Source organism: Brassica napus, chromosome A6 (assembly GCF_020379485.1).
Source record: "Brassica napus cultivar Da-Ae chromosome A6, Da-Ae, whole genome shotgun sequence".
NCBI lineage: Eukaryota > Viridiplantae > Streptophyta > Magnoliopsida > Brassicales > Brassicaceae > Brassica > Brassica napus.
The window spans coordinates 26,491,132-26,510,501 of NC_063439.1; the positions used below are offsets into that span (position 1 = coordinate 26,491,132).

General features: G+C 35.1%; 1 protein-coding gene and 1 long non-coding RNA gene across 3 annotated transcripts; one reads left to right on the top strand and one right to left on the bottom strand.

The window, feature by feature from the left end:
• Nucleotides 1–285: 285 nt before the first annotated feature.
• Nucleotides 286–3,708, bottom strand: LOC106389080 (receptor-like kinase TMK3). Its single transcript, XM_013829274.3, has 2 exons — nt 1,143–3,708; nt 286–1,063 (listed from the first exon to the last, which is right to left on the bottom strand). Exons 1-2 carry the CDS (start codon nt 3,439–3,441, stop codon nt 513–515), a joined length of 2,850 nt encoding a protein of 949 aa, XP_013684728.2. The 5' UTR covers nt 3,442–3,708; the 3' UTR covers nt 286–512.
• A 6,315-nt stretch (nt 3,709–10,023) lies between these two features.
• On the top strand, nt 10,024–12,398 carry LOC125609837. Of its 2 annotated transcripts, none has more exons than XR_007339951.1 (5): nt 10,024–10,189; nt 10,740–10,844; nt 11,092–11,429; nt 11,649–11,760; nt 11,838–12,398. It is a non-coding gene; the product is annotated as an uncharacterized LOC125609837 (long non-coding RNA). The 2 variants fall into 2 exon arrangements; XR_007339952.1 differs by having other exon boundaries at nt 11,844–12,398.
• Nucleotides 12,399–19,370: the final 6,972 nt, after the last annotated feature.

Here is a 19,370-nt window from a genome sequence, read left to right on the forward strand (position 1 = left end):
ACTTCAGTTTTAATAGAATAGATACATCTCCGCTCTAATGTATTTATGCTGAAACTCATTTATTCTTTTGCTCAAAAAAATTTTTTGTTTATACATCTCATCCCAATTTACTTTTGCATCAGTGCAAACATTCAGGTTCTGAGTTCTTGCCAAACAAAAGTTATGTAAAGTTATTCGATTTTATATAAACAATGAAACAGAAACCTAAAAGAAAAACAAAACACCATATATTTGTTATGTATGATTCCAATAATTCACAAATACAATGGTTGATAACATGTGGCAGATGCAAGATGTATAGTATAGATATTTTATGTTTGCATAAACACTACAACGATAATCAATACACTTAAACAAAAAGTTCGCATGAAAAATAGATGTCACAAGTAAAATGCTTCAGCAAAAACAAAGAACAAGAAAAGATAATTTTCACACAATGCTTCTTAATCTACTACTTCTATACTACTAAAAGCGTTTTAACGAAACAGAGAAATGCAGTCTTTTATTTTCCTTCAACGTCCATCCACAGAAGTGAACGAGTCGGCAAATCCAGACGGGCGTGTCGGGATACTTGTCTGTGTATTGTCTTTACTTCCATAAACCGAGGACGAAGAACCAGAGTCATCTCCCGTCTGGCTAAGCCCCTCAGAAGCTTGCCACTTCTTAACCGCCTGCGGAAGCGGAAGATCGTAGTCTATACCGTAGAGGTCATCAGGATCAACCTCAGTGGGTTTCCATTGGACTGTGAGCGAAGAAAGAACGTTAACAATGTGAGACATGTCAGGTCTTTGGTAAGGCTCACGTGCACAGCAATGACCAGCAAGCTCCCAAACTTTTTGAACACTGGCTAAGGTCTCTTCGTCCAGCTTGATGTTTGGGTCTATAGCGTTTTTGAAGGCGTTTTCGTCTCTCTCTTTGCTTGCTGCTACACGACGGAACCATGTGACTAGATGGACGCTGTCCTCAGGTTGCGTCTCATCAAGAGCTTTACGTCCAGTGATCAGCTCCATAAGTATAACCCCAAGACTGAAGATGTCGACTTTGGTCGTCACTCTTCCAGTTACTGCCGTAATCAATACCACAAAAACGATCAAAGCATGAAACATGAGACATAAACAGTTAGGTAGGGAACAAATTCAAACCTGCATATTCTGGAGCAAGGTAACCGAAGGTCCCAGCGACACGAGTCTCGATGGAGTATTTGCCTTCAGGGGCTAAACGGACTAACCCAAAGTCAGAGACTTTAGCACGCATATCATCACCAAGGAGGATGTTTGATGGCTTAAGATCCCTATGGATGAAACTCTGATGAGCAAGCGTGTGTAGATACTCCACACCCCTAGCTACATCCAAGGAAATAGCCAATCTTCTAGTCCAATCAAGAGGTTTCCGCTCTTCTTCCTTCCAGTGGAACAGATGCTGACTCAAAGTTCCCTGCGGCATGTACTCGTAGACAAGAAGTCTCTCGTTACCATCAAGACAGTAACCAAGAAGCGCAACGAGATGACGGTGACGCATTTTAGTCAACACAGTGATTTCTGATTTGAACTCAGCGAGTCCCTTATCACTCACAACAGAAGACTCCATCCTCTTCACAGCTATTTTCGTTCCGTCGTGGAGTTCACCTTTGTAAACTACACCGAAACCGCCTCTCCCGAGGATATTCTCTTCGCTGAAGTTGTTTGTCACACTCCTCAAAACCTGTATGGAGATAACCAAGTTCCCAGACTCCACCACGTGAATGTCACTGTTGGCGCTTCCGCTGTGACTGTAAGAGCTCTCTGTTCCTCCTCCTCCCCCATTGTTGAGACTAGACGCTGCAACTGTGAGTTTAATTGCATCGCTATCACCAGAGTGATGCGGATGAATCACCATGTTTGTGTTTGGGCTCCGAACTTTAGCAGGTCTCATTCTCTTCTTGGCGTAGAGGCAAACACCCAGTCCAACAAGACACAATGCACCAACAACACCACCAACCACAGGAACAATGATCTTGACACTACTTGACTTCTTAGAACTTTCGTTTCCACTGCCACTGTCACTTCCTCCACCAGAGCCTTTACCTCCCCCTGAAGTTCCAGGAGTTCCACCACTCGGCGAGACAGGTCCATCCTTATCGATGTTAAGGTTACCAGTAGTCACAACATTCACACCTTCCCTGAACTTCGGCACACCACCGTAGAAGTCATTGTTAGACACATCAAGCATCCTAAGCTTAGGCAAAGTGGTAAGCTTCTTCGGTATACTCCCACTAAGTTTATTATTAGAAAGATTAATAGTTTCCAACGAAACAAGCTTAGCAAAGCTCGGAGATATCGAACCGGTCAGCTCCTGCCTCCCTAGATTAACCACAGTAACATTACTCCCAGAGCAAGTAATCCCAAGCCAGCTACCACACGGATCATTCCCTTTCCAACTCATAGCCAACTTCACCGGATAACCAAACGACTCAGCTATAGACAGCAAGGTCTCAACACGAGAATCACACAGAGCACCAGGAGTATCCAAACAAAAGCTATTCGTTTTCGCAACCACATCAACACTAACAGACTTGTCGAATAACGGAGACGCTCCTTGGAAGTAGTTATTAGTCAAATTCACAACGGTAAGAGAGTTGAGACCAGTAAACGACGGTGGAACAACACCAGTGAGCTGATTCTCTCTAACATTGAACAGCCTCAGAGACTGCAAACCAGAGAGATCAGGGATTGGACCTGAAAAGGCGTTACCTTGGAGATCAATCTCAACGAGAGACGTCATGTTCTGCAGCACCGAGATTGATCCGTTGAGCTTCTGTCCGTTGAGGTAGAGCTGCTGCAACGACGAACCCGCTAAACTCACAGGCAAACCTCCGTACAGATTGTTACGAGATAGTTTCAAAGAAGCGAGGCTCGGGAGAGTCTCGGAACCGAAGAAATCAGGAATCGAACCCGTGACGTTGCAGTTAATTAAAGAAAGGTTCTTGAGTGACGTGGCTTCCTTAACCGTCTCCGGAATCTCCCAAGAAGGGAAAGGGTTGTTGTCTAAATACACCTCTTGCAACGAGTTCATCCCGGAGAAGAGATTCTTAGGAGTCGAATCGAAGAGGTTGTCGTGGAGGTTGAGAGTCTGTAGATGAGTTAGCCCGGAGAGATCGGGGATCGGGCCGGAGATTTTGTTGGAGAAGAACTCGAGGACGACGAGCTCGGAGAGGTTCTGGAGATCCGGAGGGAGAGTGCCGCGGATTCCCTTCTGCTTGAGCTGGATCCGAGTGACGCGGCTGCTCCCGTCGCATTGGACTGTGTCCCACTTGCAAGGGTTGGGGTTCGACCAGTCCACGTCTGAGGTGAGGTTTAGGCTCGATTTCAGGGATTGCATGATCGTCGCGTCGTCTTGAGAAGCGGCGAAATTGAGGAAGGAGAGGAGGAGGAGGAGACAGGGGAAGAGATGAGATCTGGTCATTTTTGGAGCTTGTGGAGTATACTGTTGTTATCTTCTACGGTGGCATTGAAGAAAAGGGGAGGAGAGACAAATTGAGAGATGGAATCGGCGGAGATAGAGGAGAATTAAAGTAGGGAAGATAGATGATCATAAAAGCATTTCCTTTTTTCCCAAATTATATTCTTCTCGAGAAAAATCGATTAACCAGCTAAAATAATAATGAATTATTAAAGTTTTGTTACTCGAGAGAGAGAGAGAGAGAGAGAGAGAGAGAGAGAGAGAGAGAGAGAGAGAGAGAGAGAGAGAGAGAGAGAGAGAGAGAGAGAGAGTGTTGTGTGTGGGAGAGAGAAAGTGTGTATTAATAATTACTCCTAACTATTTTTTATTTTATTTTTTGTCTATTTAAGTGGTGAAATGTTATGAATACAGCTGCCACGCGGCGTAATTAAGTGGTAAAAACACTATAAATTCGGCGGTCGAACGTATGAGTATGTTAATGTTTGTATAAATTTTTGAATATGATCTAAGAACCGAATTACATTTTGAAATGTTTCTTTTGTAACCTAGATGATCATATTTTAATTAAGAATATCGATATGATTGACTGATAGAACGAAAGTTGGTAACTCTCTGACCAATCAATTAATGCAAAGAAGTAAACAAAAAATCTATTATTCTCTTGCCTGTATCTCTATGATTGATTTTTCGGCTTATTCGTTACCACTGATAATATTGATTGTCTCTTGCATAATTTGAATATTTTCTATAGATCTTGGATTTTTCTTCACATTATTTCCATTTGCTTCTACTAAAAGAATATTGTTTCCTTCTATTAGCTTTTGTAGGCCTGGGCGTTCGGTTTTTCAAGTTGGGTTCGGACCGGTTCCTTTCGGATCCGGATCTTTCGGCTCCTAAATATTTAGATCCAATAGGTACTTAGAAATTTTTGGGTCGGATTCGGGTTGGTTCTTCTCGGATCTATAACTAAAATACCCTACAAAACCCGTAATTTTTTGGGTCCATATCGGGTCCGGATAGGGTTCGTGTGTATTTAGGATCTGAAAATGGCATGGCATACCCAACGCCATCAAATTTAATCGATATTTGTCATATATATCTAAAATTTTACAAAATAACTTAAATAAAACTATTAATAATTAAAATAAAATATTTTTAAACTCTAAATTTTACATTTAAAGCTTCATATTACTTAAAAATGTTACAAATAATAACAAATGTTGTTAACAAAACATATTTTAACTAAATCATAAAATAATATTTATAAAGTAGAACACAAAAAAATCATAGTTTTAGATATATATGTTTTTAAGTCGGATACAAATCGATTCTTATCTGGTCGGATCTATTCGTGTCGAGTTTTTTCGGGTCCGAGTCTATTAGGGTCGGTTTCTTTCGGTTCTAGTTTTTCGAGTAAAAGAAATTTAGACCTAAAAAGTACTTGTAAATTTTTGGTTCAATTCTAGATCGAGTATTTTTTGATCGGTTCCAATTAGGGTTTTCGGGTCCAGGTTAAAATGCCCAGGCTTAAGCTTTTGTGTGACAAAACACAATGCGTGAAATGTATCTGTAGACTATTACTCCCTCTGTTTCAACATAAATGATGTTTTAGAAAGTTTTTGATGTTTCAAAATAGATGATGTTTTTATATATCAATGTATTTTTTTACTTTATCAAAAACTATGTAGCCAATGATATTTTGTAGTCTGATTTGTGATTGGTTAAGTAATTTTTAATTTATATTTTAATAATTAAAATAAAAATAAATTTTTTAATAGTTATGCATAATTTTAAAACTTAATTAATTTTAAAACAGAGTGAGTATTAAAAAGGCATTCAATACGGTGGCGGTGGTATGAACTACTATATTAATTACGGTCAAATCAGCGGAGAAAACCATCGTAACGTGTTAAAGACAGTTTATTTAATTATTAATTTCTTTATCCACGAGTCGCGATTCCGTGAGTAATCGTGGTATTACTGTTTCCTTTAATCTTTGAACGAATTAATTAAGAAAAATATCTGAGGATGAAATATTTAATGAGTTTGAATGGTCTTAATCTTCGCACTAATTATTGGACAACAGGATAAATGCGATTGGTCCTGACAAAAAGAAACTGTGAAGACAGACGCCGTGAAATCCGGAGGATATTAGCCACACATAATCTTGATATTCGGCGGATTGTATAAACGGTCGTTATCTTACGGCGTTTACTTTTTAATTTTCTTTTGTTTTTGGGTCGTTTGACGCCGTTTAACTTTTATGTGTTCGTATGTTTAGGCTGTAACTGGTTATTCCTAATAGGAATACATGGAATAAAAGGAATAATTATATGTGGAATGGGAAAAATTGGAATGATAAACAAAATGGAATAAAAACTGAAATTTGTTTTGGAATTGGAATTCCAATCATCCCACACATTCACGATCATTTTTGATCTGGAACAAATGGAAAAGATTTTACAAAGGATTTGTTTTTAAGTTTTATTCCATTTTTGGAATATGTGGAATTGATTTCAAAAGGTTTTCCATGTAACTGGTAAATATTTTTTGTAATTCTGTGGAATGATGCATTCCAAACAATTCTATTCCAAAATTTAGCATTACTGAACTAGATACGAGTTTGTGCGTTGCAACGGTTTTGTTTGATGTTTTGATTTGAAATAAAACATAAAAATAATAAATTAGTTTATTATAGTTTTAGGATTATTTATATAAAATTTATTTTATAATTATCAACTCGTTTTCACACATATCTTTCACTTAATATTTGTATTTTATAATCATGGTGCATAGGTAATTTTTTTAATTTTTATAAAAACATAAAAATAATAAATCATTTTATTATAGTTTTATGATTATCTTTTTTTGTCATTGAAAATAGTCTCAATGGACGTCTCAAGGGACGCAACAATCAAACCGGTTATAGTTTAAACCCAGTCTAACAACCATAAAAATAAAAAACAACATAACGGCCTCCAGTAAGTGCCAAAGAAGAAAAAAAAACCACAATAAAGATAGAGCTCATCAGAATTCTTCCTGCTTAGAGGTAAGTTTGAGACTCTGAGAAACCTGATAGATGATGAATCAGGCCACATCTGACGCTTCTCTTCTAATATGAGAGTCCAACCACCCTGGACCATTAGTAGCCATATACGATTGATGATGTTGAAGGAACAAAGCACTCTCCGCAATTTTCGTTGCTACTTTGTTACCTTCAATAGTAGTTAACACCAAGCGACAATCCCCCATCTGATCAAGAGCTCTTCTTAACCTCCACTCTTGCGGTCGGAGAATAAACGGTAAACAGTCTTGTGATAGCGTGATAGGAATCTGTGCAGTTGAGACTTCTATTATTATTCTGGGTAATCGAAGATTGTTGATAGTTTCCACCGCCCAAACCATTGCGTTGATTTCATCTTCCATTTGGGATCTTATACTATGGAGCATTGCATTGCCATAGGAATCTCTTGTAATCCAAGATGCACCACCATTACCATTAGCTGCCGACCACGCCGATCTGACGTTGCATTTCAAAATGCCAGTGGGAGGCTTACTCCAACTTGTAGCGGAAGCTTCTTCCAAAACTATCAGCGGGATGTCGTGAGGTATAAAGCCATTCAACCGCAACCAGATTGCAGCTTATTCTAAGGCCATTTCCAGGGTGTTGGTTGGTTCATTCCTTCTTTTCTCAAAGCAATAAAAGTTCTTTGTTTTCCATATGTGCCAGAGGATCTAAGGGAAAGCCAGTCGAAGCTTAGGTTCCATCGAGACTTTCTTGCTGCACGAGAGAAGATAGTGAATGTTCAGAAGCGCTGATGATGTGGAGAAACCTGCTTGAGGAAGTGGAATGAGTGATCTATCACATACTTCCTTTGCCATTGGGCAATGGAAGAGCATATGACATATTGACTCCGGGCCTTGATGACAAAGAGGGCAAGTCGGGTATGTGGGGATGCCTCTGAACGACAATTGTTGTTTCACTGCCAATGCACCAGATAGAACTCGCCAGAGAAAATGTCTAAGCTTGGGAGAGGTTTTTGTTTGCCATAGGTCACTCTACTGTTTCTTCTCTAGGGGAGGAAGAACACTTGTATGTTGAGAGTTACTCTCCACAATCTCCTCAAGGACTTTGTAAGCACTTTTCGAATCATAAATACTATTCTTTGTGAAATCCCACCTCCATATATCATCTTTGAATCGTTGACACTTTATTTGAAGAACCTATGGCACATCTTCTTCTGCTACAATCCCCTTTACTTTCTGCACATCCCAACCACATTGATCTTCTGTCATGAGATCACAGACCTTTAGAGACAATTCCACAACCGCCTCTTGCTTGTATTTTTGAGCTGTTGGGAGAGGATCTTTTATCCAATTATACATCCATACACTAGTCGTTTCACCGTTCCCCACCACCTTCATCAGACCTTGTTTCGGAAGGTTTCTACCATGAAGGATGCTTCTTTAAGCGAAGGATGGTCTGGTGCCTACACAGCTATGCAAGAACTCTGTTCTCTTGAAGTACCGAGACCTGAGGATGCGGGCTACCAAGGACTGAGGGTTGCTCCATATCTGCCATGCTTGCTTAGCTAACAAGGATTGATTGAACTTTTCTAAGTCTTTAAAACCTAGACCACCAGCATTTTTATCTTTTCAAAGCCGCTGCCACGCAACCAAAGAGATCTTCTTCTTATTGTTTCCACTACTCCACCAAAACTCAATCGTTGCGCTTGTTAACGTGTCGCATACGTCTTTGGGAATTTAAAACAGGACATGGCAAAGATAGGAAGAGCCATAGCCACTGATTTTAAAAGGATCTCTTTCTCCCTTGAGATAAAGCTTTGGCAAACCATCCATTTAATCTACCTTGAAACTTCTCGGGAATGAAACTCAACATCTTCCTTTTAGAGCCACTGAAGCATTCTGGCAGGCCCATGTAAGAGCCTTCTCCTCTTTCTTTGTCGGTACCAGTAATAGTTTTGATCAATGCCTTCGCATCTACTTCGACCTTGGAGCCAAAAATAATAGAAGACTTCTAGAAATTAACTCTTTGACCAGACGCATCTCCATACAGCTTGATACAGTTCATGATTTTCAAAGCCTCTTCTTATGATGCTTTATAGAGCAGTAGACTATCATCAGCGAAAAGCAAGTGATGGATTGATGGGTATGATTCCGCAAGTTTGATTCTATGAAGCCTACCAGAAACCTCTGAGTTGTTCAGTTTACTAACCAACGCTTATGCGCATAATATGAATAGAAAAGGAGACAATGGATCTCCTTGTCTGATGCCACGTTCAGGTCTGATAAACCCATGAGAATTACCATCGAGGAGAACGAAGAAGGTCACTGAGCTTACGCACGCCATAATCCAAGTGATCCAAACATGATCAAACCCCATTTTCTCCATCAAAACTTTCAAGAAATTCCACTCCACTCTGTCATAAGCCTTTGACATATCAGTTTTGATTGCCATCCATTCTTTTGCTGATTTTTTTATTGGTGTAAAGATTATGAACCATCTCATGCGCAATGATGATATTATCAGATATGAGTCTCCCTGAGACAAAGGCACCTTGAGTCTCAGAAATAATTTTCGGGAGTATGAGCTTCAGACGGTTACAGAGAATCTTAGAGATAATATTGTACTGTACTGAGCAGAGACTTATAGGGCGCATATCAGTCATCCTCGTTGGTTTTTCAATCTTAGGCAGAAGACTAAGTTGAGTGTGGTTCCATCCAGCTGGGAGAATAGATGTCTGGAAAAAAATTGTTGATTTCCTCCGATAAGCTCGGACCAACAATATGCCAGACATTTTGGTAAACAATTCAAGTAAGTCTATCTTCCCCTGGCGCGCTTTTGACGCAAAACGCAGCATCTCGAATTTTCCTTGGAGTCACTGGAGCAGTAAGCCGTGAGTTCATATCAGCTGTGACCCTGCTAGTAAAGCCCTGCAACAACTCTTCCATCTCGTATGGGTTTGAGCTTGTGAAAAGATTCCTGAAGAATTCAACAGCCATATTTCCTTTTGCACCTTTTGAGAAGTGTTCCTGATCATTGTCATCTAGAAGCATCAGAATCATGTTCTTGATACATCTCCCCTTGACACAGTTGTGAAAATACTTAGTATTACGATCTCCCGCTCTAAGCCATTCTTCTCTACATTTTTGTCTCCAAAACAGTTCGTCTTCCCTAAGTGCAACCGCTAGATCTTGTTTCAGCTTTTGCATTCGACGATATGATGGAACCACCAAAGAAACTTCTTTTTCAACGGAAGCTCTTAGTCTGTTAATTTTCTCCTTTGAATTTAAATCTGCATGTTTCCTCCATTCCATGATCTTACGACGACAACAGCTGATATGTTCCATAGTACAACCCAGAGACATTCCATCACCCACCCAGCTACAGAGTACCAGATCCTCAAAACCCTCTCGAGGTAACATCCGTTTGTCAAAGAAAAATCTTCTTTTAATGTTAATTAGCAATCTAATAATATAAAGAAGAGCATGACTCTCTTTTTAGAGAGACACGTCATCAAATAGAACTCCCTGGGCGTGACAGGTGTCTGCTTTAACCAAAACACATCGTTTCATTATTAAAAGAGTGGGCTTTGCAGGTTGCTGTTTTAGCTGTTTAAACACAAAAGCCCAACTCATATTGATTTTCAAATGCATCTTCTTCCAGAATCCACAAGTCGACGTCTCATCTTTTCTTCTCCGACTCTCTCAACTTCTCCTGCTTAGGAAGGTCCGTTTCTGACTTCTTCTTCTAATTTCTGTTGTCGTTCAAGGTTTAGTTCATTCATCAGATCTGTGTTTGTGTTTGTGGGTTCATCAGAAACTGATTTTTAGAGAAGGGTTATGTGTTTGTGTGCTTATCAAAAACCAATTCTTATACAAGGGTTCTGTGTTTGTGGGTTTCATCAGTCTGTGGTTTTTATTCAAGGTTTTGAATTATTTGTTCTCTTATCCCTGAAGCATGATTGGATTTTGATGGTTATGTTTCTTATTGAATATGATTGACTTCATCTCGATAAGTTCGTATGATTTCTGATTTACTATCTATTGTAATGTTTCTGTGAGTTTACTTTAATTATATAAGCTGTGAGTTTTGGTTATATCTAGGGTTCACCGTTTTCTTCTATTTCTGCTTATGTAAACTGCCAATTGAGTTCTGGTAGGGTTCTATGAGACGCACTTGCATAAAGAATCTCTAGGTCGAGCGTGAGCTCCGTTTCTGATGTTTCGTCTGAGTTTCATCTCCTCTGACCGTTATGGGAAGCATTTATTTATTGCAGACTGCAGTTAACGACATTCTTAACTCCTTCAACCCACTCCAACCATGATTTCTCATTCAATGCATCTTCCCTCTCTACGGCTGTTGGATCTCCAGCTATAAAAAGGTAAGCCTTCATCCAGTGAACATCATCCTTAAAAACCCTTGCAACTTCTTTTATGGGTTTAGATATACTCTTTGATACTAAGTTAATTCTGGTGTTACAAATTATTGATTATTTGTTTTAAAAAGCAAAATTCAGTGTAAAACTCAGAATTATATATAAAAAAATTGGTAAAAAAATCCTTAATTTACCTACTTGAGATTATTCCTATCATCTTTTTAATGTTTTTTTATATTTTTTCGTTCTGCAGTCGACCCTGATGCTATCCACCGTGAACGTCCACCATGACCCTGGCTCATCTCCTCCACCAAGCGGATACCACATATATATATATATATATATATATATATAATGCTTATCGAAGAGTTTTGGTAATTTTACACCCCCCTTTGCAAGTTCTTCGTGTTACAAATCCTTCAAGACAAAAACGTCAAGAAGATGACTGTCACCAACATTCACCTCCCCGACTTTGAGACAGGAAGTTGTAAAGAGACAGTGGGTACACGACTTCTGTGTTTTTCAGAGGCTAGAAATGTGAAGAAAGGAGGAGAGCTGATGGGTGTTGAAGTGGTTTCCGTTGATGTGAAGGTAATTTTTATTAACCCTTATAATTTCTAAAATTTTGATTTGGTGTCATTGTTGTAATGTGTGTTTTGGTTATTCTTTTAGTTATGATTACTCTGGTTATGGTTAGTCTACAAGACATGTACTATATTTAGTATTATAAAAAGCCATAGACATCCACGCATTGTTTGTTATATGACAAGAGAATACTTGAGTTTGAGAATTGATTCTTTTGATGATTAGTGATTACACTTAAAGGACTTAAACAAGCCACCGGTTATTGCTAACAAGGAGTTAGAGGCAGGGGAGGAAGACTAGGAAGTGATGCAGCCCCTTATGTGAGACGCCTACCAATGTAAGTGTTATTGACTGAGCTCTCTTTCGTATCAACATAGAGGCGATTTTTTATCAATTTAATTATATCATACTTAGTGGCAGCCCAAACCAACATGGAGGTTTTGTAAGAGGTGGTTAAGACAAAGGCCAAGCTGGTGGTGGCAAAGGGAATAAAGGTGGCCCAGCTAAAGATGCCTAAATGTAGGATTGAAAAAATGGAAAAAGCTCTAACATGGTATTAGGAAGAACATGAAGACAACACTAGCTGAAGGCTTTCTACAGTTGTTGACTATCAAGTGAACACCCTCCTATGTTTCTAGGAGAAGCCAGAGCTAAAGCCTTTGTTGCTCAAACTTGCGCAGTGCTCTTTTTCATGATTCAGTGGCTACATGAGAGTTGTTTCTGCACGAGTCAGAGTTTAGAGTCAGTAACTTAACTTGCTTCACATTTAAGATATTGTGGTTACATTTGTTTATCTAATGAATAAGCAAACCAGACTCTAAATAGCTTAACTTGCTTCACATTTAAGATATTGAGGTTACAGTTGTTTATCTAATGGATAAGCAAACTAGAACCAAGTAAAATACACGTTCCAAAAACGATTTACAAACAATGTTCTTTCTATTATATACTAATACATGAATATGTTTTTAACGATTTAAGATATTTATCATTATGTGTGTAGAAAATATGTTTTATAAGGTTTAAAATTATTTTTCTAAAATTTAATCAGTATTGTTTTAGAAAATTTAATTAATAACATATATAACTTACAAGAAAAAAGTAGTGAATGTTGTTATAAAAATAATTAAATTATTGTTACATATAATTGAAAATAAATTAAGCATTATAGAAAATTATATTAAAAAATTTTAATGGTAAAATTAGTATATATTTTCTAAGTATTGTACAGAAAATATAAGCTTATTGCATTTAACTTAATGTACATTTAAAAAAAAACTAAAATAAACAGCTCAATCATGATTTTAATACTAAAATGAAAAAAAATTATATACTTGCATAGTCCAACAAAAAAAAAAAAGTTAACCATCCCGATAAAAAAACAAATAATAACAGAAATGAAATTAGATAACTTATACTAAAACAAACATATTAGAATATCTATACCGATATGATAAAAATAGAATACAACTTTATTAATAATCGCAATAATCGTGTTTAAAAATTTAGTTAACTCCAACAAAAGTGAATTTGAATCTTGATCAACGAAAAATGAATTATTTTAATATAAATGAATTATGAGAGTATATACTGAATTAATAGATCTCACCATCAATATAAATCGCCGAAATACAAATATCAAACCAATATATTCATTAAGATCAAATTCTCTACTACTGCTCTTGGATATCTTATTGATACAACCATAGACATCATGTGCTCACGTACCATGACATAAGCATTAACTCCTCCACTAACATCGCAGAATCAGCATCCGCATATATCTATACCTCTATTTCACCACACACCAATTAGGGAGGAAAAAGTGTACACATTATACTATATCTAACAGATTTCAATCCCCAAGCAATTCACAGAATTGATTTTTGACATAGATACACCACACATTCATGCTGAAAGAAGAGCACCTTCACCGGCGGAGTAAGTTCAAGATGAACTTTGCATTATATGCATTGACAAGATTGTAAGAGACGAGGTTAAAAATTCATTGCAACGTAACCATATCTATCATCAGCAAAGCATAATTGACTGGATCCAAATGAACATAAAATGCTCTACATGTCCAGAGACAATATTTTATTTTAAATGTTTTCCATTCTCAGGTATAAGAAGTTGTACTCTGTTTGTCCATTTAAAATAATACATTTATCGCATTTTTACTTTTTCTTTTTCTTTTTCTTTCTTAGTTTTTCATTTTTTTCTTATTAATAAACTTATTAGTATGATAAATACATAATATATAAGTAAATATAACCAAAAAATATCACACAAAAGAAACAAACAAAGGCCAAGAAAAACCAACAACAATTGTTAAATATCAATTACTAGGCATGGGCATTCGAGGTTCCAATCGGGTTTCGGTTTTATCCATTCGGGTTTCGGTTTTTCGGGTTTATCAAAATCAACCCCATTCGGGTTATATAAAAGTTCGGTTCGGGACCGGTTCGGGTTCTATCGGGTTCGGGTCGGGGTTAGTAAATCTTCAAAGAACCGGTATAACCCATTGTACTTTCGGGTTCGGGTCCCAATCGGTTCTTCGGTTTAAAAATACCTGATTTGTACCTATTTTGTAACTAAAACATAAATAAAATCGGTTCTTCGAATTTAAAATACATGATTTGTACATATTTTAATAGCCAAAATATAAGTAAAATCGATTCAAAAATAAGAAAAAACATCAAACGTGATCATTCAAAATCAAGCGAAAGATAAACATAGTTAGTGATATAAAGAAAACCATATAAATGAAATCATAAAACAAAAAATAAGTTCTCATGAAATGAGAAACATTATTCAATAAAAACAAAACCAAAATCTAAAAACTTCAGGCATCAACCGCCACATTCCACCATCAATCTTCATTTGATGTAACAGATAATTATTTTAGAAGTTCAATAATATCTTAAAGTATTTTGGATACATATTAAGAATTAAGATCATATTTGGTAGAAGTTTTTTTTGTGATTTTAAATGTTTCGGGTTCTACCGGATATCCATTTAGGTCCGGGTTCGGTTCGGATAATACCCATAACCCAAAATACGAAAAAACAGGATCCATTCGGTATTTATGTCGGATTCGGATCGGTTCGGATTCATTTTTATCGGATCGGGTTCGGTTCGGATTTTCGGGTTCGGTTTATTTGCCCAGCCCTATCAATTACTAACATTCTACAAAACAACTATAATAATTTTTAGAAAGAGTTCCTTTAAATAAAAATCACATTCTCCACTATTTTACAAACTCTCATAGGAAAGATACAATAGTATTAGAAAACACGATCTCATTCTCTTTTTATTGAATCCGATTGATTTATGTATTTTGTAGTGTTATAAAACTTAAAACACTATAAAAACTTACAATTCATGATTAAAACAGAAAAATACTAAGAATTCGATAATTTTAAGTTATATAATTGAAATTTGGTGTAGATAACATAGTCATACGCACACTCAACTTAACATAAAAGAAAATTTACACAAAATTATATCTTTTATAAAAATCGATTCATCAAATCCCGCGCGTAGCGCGGACCTCCCCTAGTAATGTTAATTAGCAACTTTGAGGAACCAAACTTTATATAATAAGATAGTGAGAATACTGACTATTTTCACACTAATCTAAACTATTCTATTCTTATTGCATTGAATGTCTGTTGTATTGTATTCGTTGACACAAAAATATGTACGGCATTAAAATGTTTGTCTGTTGTATTGTATTCGCTGATACAAAAATACGTACGACATTAAAATGTTTGTTTGTTGTATTGTATTCGCTGATACAAAAATACGTACGGCATTAGAATATAGTATGATTATTAATGTTTATATATATAAACTCACATATCATCCTACATATTAAATGAGAAGTCAGTTAAATGATTTTTGCTATGATTTGATTGGTTGAAAAATATTTAATATTTAATTATTTTAACTAAATCTAAAATAAAAAAAATAAATCTAAATCTAATTAATATCACTTATCAAATAGTGTAAATTATATTACAAATAATAATTTTTGATAACTAACTGTCAAAATTATAAAAAAGTGTAATAATATTTGATTAGTTCTTTTTACTTTTATATACTGCATAAAATAATTAATAGAACACAATTTCTAGAAATCGATATAATGATTTCATATTCTTATATAAAAAATTATATTCATATATAAAGAATTATAATAACTGTTAATGTCTTATAATGTCATGACTTATAAGTCATTTATAAAGAAAAAGCATTTATAAAATTATCTATCATGGCTTACACAATTATTTTATCTTAATTTTAAATTATTTATATAATTTTATAAAACATTTATAAAAAATAAAATTCTCGTGTATATTAAAATAGAAGTCAGATAAGTGAATTTTGCTTACATATCGATCATTTGTGAAATCTTAAGATTTTTTTATAATTTGTTTGGTCGATAATTTAGATTTAAAAAAAATTCTAGATCCAATTAATATCATTTGCACAAAAATCTAAATTATATTACAAATACTGATTTATGGTAACTAATTGTTGAAATTATAGAAAGAATATTACATTTGATCAATTATTTTTTATTCATAAAATACATAATATAATAAATGGAACTTAAAAAAATATTTTAATTATATCTAAAATAAAAGGCAAATATAAAACTAAATTACTACCACTTGCTAGATAACATAAATGATATTACAAATCATAATTAATGGTAGCTAATTTTCAAAAATATAGAAAGTGCAATAATGTTTGATCAATTATTTTTATATTTATATACTACATAAAATAATTTATAGAAATAATGATTTCCTATTCATAGAAAAATATAGTCGTATCTATAGAAATTACTAATCTCTTATAATGTCCATATATGTTTGATAAATAATTAGGCTTTGAAGATTGAAAAGATTGTATTTAACAGATCATGTGAGAACTTTGATTTAAAAAAAATGTTTCGTATTTAAGTCAAATAATATAGTGAATAAGGTAATGTTATGATTGAAAATAATTCTAAGACATAGTTTTGGTAGGATGATTGTATGTTTTGTATTACTATTTAGAGAAAGAAATAAATATTTAACAAAAATATGTAAAAAATTAGGAAAACATTGGCAAAAATTAAGTAAAAATTACGAAATGATAACGAGAAAAATAAGAAGAGACCCAAGAAGATGCATAATATATGTTGGAGAAGTCATTGTCATCCGACTGTCAATAACGATTGTTTTTGTTTGTTTGTTTAGAATAATATTAGTCGCACTGCAGTTTAGAAATGTTGTTTTCTTGTGCTTAGTAGAGAGTTCTAAATCTAGTAAGATGAAATTACAGGCAAAGACAATGAGGAGGCCAGATGTTGTAGTATCGATGCATGAAGCCGACAGAGCTCGTACCTACACATGACTTCCTTGTCTTTTGCAAACACAATCACAATCACATTCTTCAACATCAATAACTCCACAGTCCACATGTTAATAAACCAAAGCTCCAAAGACAGCTACTTAAACTTTGGTTACATGATGAATCTGATATTGGGTTAGCTTTGAATGATTTGGCAACAGACTTGTAGAGATTCTCTTCTTCAAAGGGATTAGAGACATAACCATCCATTCCACTTTTCAGACACTCCTCATAGGTTGTGTGGGTCACATCAGCAGTCTTGGCTAGAATCGGTAAATGCCATTCCAGTTTCGTCTTCTCTTTAGCTTCCTTCTCCATCACCCTTATCTGTAGAGTCGCTTCAAAACCTTTGTATTTGTGTGCGTGAATGTTGTTTTGTAGCTAGCAGAGAATTTGATTTGCATAAAGAAAGAAAAAAAGGCAAAAGCGTGGGTGTAGTACACCTAGTCAAAAAATTTCAGTTTCCTTTATTAATTTCATCAATACTATTAAAAGGGAAGAAGTCTAAAAAAAATCTACCTATGAAAGTTGTTTGGACCCTTTTATTGAACTCATTATTTTTTGGTCTTACCATAAATTTAGACTAACAATATGTTACCATATATTTCTCTAACAATAATTTATTCAATTCTTTTATTTATTCAAATCTCACTCCTAAATCATAATCATTACTATTACTATATTTACCATTTTGATTTTTAATCGTAAAAGTATTGAAACTAATGTTTTATAATATCACTTTTATCATATAATATATGATTTAAAGCAAGAGAAGTTACACGACATATATGTGTACATTCTAACTTCCTCTTTCGTTTACAATAAAGTAATCATATCGTATATAAACTTTCCCACTAAAATCTCATGTCATATACTAAACTTTCAATCGTCTATAGTTTGATAGATATTTTCATATTTAAAAATGAGTTTTCTGAATATTCATGTTACCTTCACAAAAATGTAGAAATTCATTGGTTTTGTTAAAGCTACACCGACTTCACGATATCAATATTGATTTTTCACGATTTTGAAAATTATTGGTTTAGATATTAGACTTTTATATACTTTTCACTTAAAACGAATCAATACTATTAAAAGGGAAAGAGTTTAAAAAAATATATAATATAAAAAAGTTGTTGGAGTCATATATAACTATTTATTATTTTTCTGATAATACCATTAATCATTCTAAACATATAATATTTTAAATATTTTTAACAGATCCTAATATTATTTCTTATGATACATTTATTCAGAAAAATATATCAATCTTTTTTTGTATAATAACATTAAAAATCTATATCAAAAGGTTGTTGGACCTGATATGGACGTAATGGATCCACATCTGTTCGGGTATTTAGAATCCTAAAAAAATTCGAAATATCTTAAAAATCTGAAAAATATTCGAAACACGAAAAGTATTTGAAACTCCAAACAAATACCCAAAAAATTCAAATACCTAAAAATTCAAAATCTGACACAATGAACTGAAAAATACCCAAAATTTTATCCAAACCAATTTTTTTAATTTGAAAATTTTACCTGAAATCAAAAACTATAATCGTAAATCAAAAACTTAAGAAAAAAATATTCATAATACTGGAAACATATTCGAAATATCGAAATATACCTAATAAACACATATTTATGATCGGATCTAGGATAGGACCCGAACTCAAACAAAGAAATGCGGGTCCAAAAAAGACCAAATAGGTTATCTTCTCTGGACCTGAACTAAACCTATATTTGTGGGTCGATTCGGTTTGTTTTTTTGATCCGGATATAATTCTCATGCCTAAAAGAAACTTACATAAAAGTGTAAAATCTTAAATAAACAAATTTGTAGATTATATAACTGTTAAAAATTTGTTTTTCTATATAATAAAACTTTGTATTATAATATAATCTAACAATTCCGCGTTTGGGGTTTTCCAAGCGCGGATCAAAATCTAGTTTAGTTTTAAAATGGGCTTCTCAAAAGTTTTTAATCTTTATTCATTTTTTGCAGGAGTTCCACCAGTGGGTGTGAGACAGGTCCATCCTTTCCAATGTTAGCGTTACCACTAGTCACCACGTTCACACTTGCACTGAACGTCGGCACAGCACCGTTGATATTGTTGATAGACACATTTACTGTCCTAAGCATAGGCAAAGTGGTAAGCTTTGTCGGTATACTCCCGATGAGGTTGTTATTAGAAAGATCGATCGTTTCCAAAGAAGTAAGCTTAGCAAAACTCGGAGATATCGTACCCGTGAGCTCAAACCTCCGTAGGTTAACCACTGTAACATCACTTCCGGAACAAGTAATCCCGGGCCAGCTATCACACGGATCATTCCCTCTCCAGGCCGTGGCTAGCTTCACCGGATATACGACAGTGGGACGAAGCCGGTGAGCATATTATGTTCTACATTGAACGATCTCAGATACTGTAAACCGGAGAGATCAGGGATCGGACCGGAAACGTCATTGTTTAGCAGATCAACCTCGACGAGATCGGATAGTTTCCCGAGATCCTGAGGGAGAGTCTCGGTGATCCCTTT

Excerpts from the sequence above, each read along its gene's own strand:
- LOC106389080 (XM_013829274.3), bottom strand. The coding sequence starts at position 3,441 with ATGACCAGATCTCATCTCTTCCCCTGTCTCCTCCTCCTCCTCTCCTTC. Across the intron at positions 1,064-1,142 it reads CCTTGCTCCAGAATATGCAG|TAACTGGAAGAGTGACGACC; the intron begins GTTTGAATTTGT and ends TGATTACGGCAG.